The following is a 4884-nucleotide window of genomic DNA, read 5'->3' as shown; positions in this document are numbered from 1 at the left end:
CACGAACCCGCGTCTCCTGCATCGGCAGGCGGACTCTCAAGCACTGCGCCACCAGGGAAGCCCAAGAAGTGTTAGCTTTGTTTGGAAAATGAGTAGAAACAGGTTCCTATTCTCAGAGAGTTGGGCAGAATTTGAGCCTGGGTGTGAAGGGTTCTGTAGCTGAAGACCTTGCCGCCAGCAAATTTGACTTCGCACAGTTCCAGGAGCACCATCAACTGTTTCGGTGACTGGGTTTTGCTTTTAGTTGCTTAGAAAGTTAAACTTGTGGTCTGTGCTTTGTTATCTCTCTTATATTAGTTTGCATTTTTCTTTGAAAAGGGCACAATAATCCTTTCATTTGAGCTTTTCTTGTGTTTGCATCCTCCAAACGGTTGGTGCACTCTCTTTGCTTTTAAGTACTTGTTTTGTTTTCCAGTATTCCTGATTTTAGTGGCGAGGATTTTTAAACATTGTTGGACTGGGTTTTACTTTTAAATCTTTATACAGGAATACTGTATTTTAAAATACGCATGTGGCATATTTCTTGTCTGGGAGGAAGAGAAAAACTAGTTCATCGCTATTCTGAGTTCTTTTATGATCAGACTCAAGTTGTGAATTATTAGAGCAGTAACTCTTCAGTGGCTAGACCGCCTGGTCCTGAGACCGCTTGCAGCACTTAGCGAGGTCTCGTTGAGTCAGCCCACCACTGCGTGCGCTGTAAGCTAACAGTTGACAGTGAGCATGCCGTTCATGTCAGGGGCTATTAATGGGAGCAACTCTTTATTTAGCACTTACTGTGTGCCAAGCACTAAATAAAGTACTTTACGTGAATTAGAGAAGTTATCTCTTTAAATCCTTGCCACATCTCTGTGGGATAGGAATTATCGCTCTTTTATGTAAAAGGGTTTCTGCCAGTTTAGAAATTTCACTTCTGGGGATGTAAAATTGTGTTTCTTTGATGTATTTGTTGTTTTGTGTTGAGCCCCCGTAATATTTTTGTAATGAAAATTGTCATCTGAAGCTCCCCTCTTGCTCTCTCTCACCCTTCTCCTAGACTAGTGCTGACTTCCCTGGTGGTCCAGTGGTTAGATTGGTGCTTAACTACCTCACATGGAAAGAGTTAACCTTTGTGAACTTTATTAAGTTGATTGTTACAGCAATTGAAACCATCTCATTTGTTAATTGTGTGTGTCAGTAATTCATACTACTTTTCCCTCCACCAGCAATCAAAATATAAAGTTATTAACAAAGACCAGTGGTGCAATGTGCTAGAGTTTAGCAGAACAATTAACCTTGACCTCAGCAACTACGATGAAGATGGAGCATGTAAGTACGGGGCAGGTGTTCCCCCGCTCTCCCCCGGCCCCTGCACATTTGCTCATCTGCCTCATTGTGAGAAGCCTCATAGCCGTGTTGTTCTCTCTCTCTTCAGGGCCAGTTTTGTTGGACGAGTTTGTGGAATGGTATAAAGACAAACAGATGTCCTAGGACTTTATGCATAGCAGCGAGAGATTCACTGTTAGCACAGTTATGTCAACCATTAGCCATAAATTGCTGTTTGTATCCAAGCGCATGCTGCTTTTCTTGCACTGTCTCCCTTTGGCAGGGACGTGTTGGTGTTTGCTATTGAATGGGCCAGCTCTGCTTGCTGTGTAGCATTGTTCTCTTGGAAGGCTGCTTTGCAGTTTGTATTTACACTACAGATTGGTGAATTTGCCAACGTCCTCACTGTGATTATGTGTATATTGCTGTTTAAATTTTGTATATGTGTATAAAAAGAAGAAGCTTCACCTAGAGATTATTTCTGCAAAAATGTATTGTAAAATAATTTTTGTGGCATATTTCTAGTCCCTTTTTTCAGGTGAACCAATTATACATTTATTTGGTCTCAAATGTAGCATTTCAGAAAACAAGACAGAACAACTGTTACCATATGCAAATGTTGCCAGAATTAACCTTATTGTTTAAGAGGCCAACTTTGGAAGGAGGTGGGAGTCATAACTTTTCAGAGGCATATGCCAAATCTAATTTGGTTTACCTAAATATTAGCATTTTTAAATGATGGAAGTTAGAATAATTGAACATACAATGCCACAAATCATTTCCACCATGCAGGGTATAGGTTTTGATTTTCTAATGTGAAAGCTAGCATTGTTTGACTATAGGTACAGATGAACAAATTAAAATTGCATCTTTTTTTTTTCATTGGTTTTAAACTTTTGTAAACTTCTTTAGTGTTTTTGTTTTTTTTTTCTTGTGCATTCTTCTAGTGTTTGGTCTGCTGATGCTTTCTATGCCATTCTAAGTAAAATTTATTTTGCCGCCTCCATGATAACCTAATGGTTTGCTGGCAATTTATAACTGCAGAGCACTTTTAGTTGTGGCTTGAATTTTTAGTTAAGCTTTCATGGTGTTTAATTCTCTAGTTTTGAGGGGAAAAGAACTATACTGTAAGTGAGAGGTGTTTTGTTTTGTTTTGTTTTCCATTTTTGTTTCTTTCATGCTAGGCTTTTACTGGCAGAATGTCCATTGCAGGCAGTGGACACGACACCACCAGCATTGAGCTAAAATCTCTATTACATGGTAGGACCTTTCCTGGAGGGGCCGCTCATCATTACCTGAGTAATGTGTACGGAGAGGTGATAGCCGTTATTTATGTGCATGAGGAAACAAGAGTAAACAGGACGGTAGTTTTAGGTTTGTATTTTATGTCTTTTTTTTTCCCCCCCTTGTCTTACCCTTCTCAAGGAAATGTATAAATAGCATGTTTCTCCGTCAACTATCTGGTGCTATTGAATGACTAATTTAGTCCCTAAAGTTTTGTGAAAACACAAAAGTCTAACGACTTAAACCAAGTGAAAGCTAATGGTGCATTTAAACAAGTGAATGCCTAGTTGTGAGCAAAATCCATGATTGAACGTGCAGCGGTTGGAAGAGGTTCCGATTATTTCACAATCTGGCCCCCAAACCTTTTGGGTCAAATGTGAACCTCTAAATGGCATTAAATGAGTAAAGCACACAGACAGTGCTACTCTTGACCATGATTTCACAGTTTCTTTGCCAACAGTGTTCAGATTTTCATATATTATTTTTTTCCCTAACTGAACCACCAAAGACAGGAATTTTATATGTATATACAGTGTGTGTGCATATACAAAATCATGGTATGGTAGAATGAAGTTACTTCCTTTTTCTACCGAATAGAAAGGTTTGGTTTGCTGTGAAATAAACCAGAAGTTGGAAAAACTCTGTAGTGATTAAGCATACTTAACCATTCCTTGTTGAGAAGTTGTAGACTCCCTTCTACCTTACACATTCACACCAGTTTGCACCAGTTTGCACAAATTCCTATCTGCAAAGGATAGAAGATGTTGAGCAAGCACTGCTCCTGAGACCAACGCGTTGAAAGGGCTTCTGTTCTGACAGGCGCCTGCTACTCCAGTGGCGATTGGCCATAGGCAGGTTCCAATCTGTTGAAAACTTGAGTCATTTTCAAAAGGATCCAATAAAGTTAAAAAATTACACTTTAAAGGCAGCAATTCTTAAATATGATCAACTCTAGTTTTGTTTAAAGCAAATATAAATCATAGATGAAATTGGTTTAAAAGGTATTGTTAGAAACTGGAGACTCTTTTAAACACTAAAGCACAGTTAATCCTAAAATAAAAGGATTGTTACAGGGAAGATGTTACATTTTAACCACAATGGACATTTTGATGATAGGGGTTTTGGAAAACCCCTATAGTGAAAACTATTTCATGATGTACCTAATACGGAAATAAGTATTCCAAAGGGATAATCTTGCGTATTTAGAGAAGTCCAAGATTACTTTGAATTTAGAGAAGTCCAAGATTACTTTGAACTCCCTTGGAAAATAAATCTTTGTGACTGCAGAGTACTTGCCCTTGGTTTTCTTGATTCTGTGCAGTTATTTTTAAGGGGAAGAAGAGGGGCCAGGGTAATAAGACACTTTTTCTTAAAAATGTCCCTCAGTTACATAAGCACTTGTTTATGGGTGAATGCCAAGTGAACGAGGGTGCCTTTTTCTGGTTTTTCTTTCTCACCTACGTTTCCCCCCTTTCTCTTTCCATCATGTTTTGAACTCCACGTTGCAATACCCTGTCATAATAGAATGAAACTTTTAGATGTTTACTGCTGCAGTAGGTTGGAAATTTCCTTATTTGATTTGCCATAAATACCTTCTATAACATTACATGCAACTTATTTGAAGCATGACCTCTGAATTAAGTTTTTATACATCTGACTAGACAGACCTCTAGATTCTGGATTAACAACAAACTTCTGTTGCCTCTCAGTCTCCATCTTAACAGTGCTTTTGAAGTTTATACAGGAAGCTTTAAAAGTTAGTTTGTGCCCTTGGTTTTTATTCTTACAACTGCTAAAATACCTCTGTACGCCTTATCTTTTATTCTTTCATACATTGTATAATAAATGTATAGAATTCATTGACCAACTGAAAGGTTGGGTGTCTGTAAATGAGACCGAAACGTGGGTTGCTTTTTTTCATGAAGTCATTTCTCTTGGGGGTTACTGTCAGTGAACAGCAGCTAACCTGTAACTGTGAATGCTTCGTGTCGTCAGTATTTGCATTACCTTCATAAACGTGTGCAAGTCCTGTGACTCCCAGCTTAACTGAAATACTGTTAATGCCATCTAACTTGAGTACAGCAAACTGGTTTTAGGTTTTAATGGAATTGATGTAAAACGATACCCCATAAATAAAAAGTATTTGTGTTTGGTTTCAGAACTGATTTGTCAATTCTTTCTTCTCTTCTCTGACTTTTTCTTTAAAAATCACTTACGGTAGTTTCAAAGTATTTCATTTTTTAATCTTTTTTGCTTTTCCCCAACTTTTTCTATGGAAAAATTTCAAAGCTACGGAAA

The 4884-nt window shown here is 38.1% G+C and overlaps 1 protein-coding gene across 1 annotated transcript in view; it reads left to right on the top strand.

Annotated features, from left to right (window-relative positions):
* Positions 1 to 1467, top strand: part of DCUN1D4 (defective in cullin neddylation 1 domain containing 4) — a 63162-nt gene extending 61695 nt beyond the window's left edge. Inside the window, 2 exon segments of the mRNA XM_007456091.1 lie at positions 1203 to 1305; positions 1412 to 1467. Coding sequence (XP_007456153.1) covers positions 1203 to 1305; positions 1412 to 1467 — 159 coding nt within the window.
* Positions 1468 to 4884: the final 3417 nt, after the last annotated feature.

Source organism: Lipotes vexillifer, unplaced genomic scaffold (genome assembly GCF_000442215.2).
Source record: "Lipotes vexillifer unplaced genomic scaffold, Lipotes_vexillifer_v1.1 scaffold42, whole genome shotgun sequence".
NCBI classification, from domain to species: domain Eukaryota; kingdom Metazoa; phylum Chordata; class Mammalia; order Artiodactyla; family Lipotidae; genus Lipotes; species Lipotes vexillifer.
This window is presented reverse-complemented; position numbering and strand designations above follow the sequence as displayed.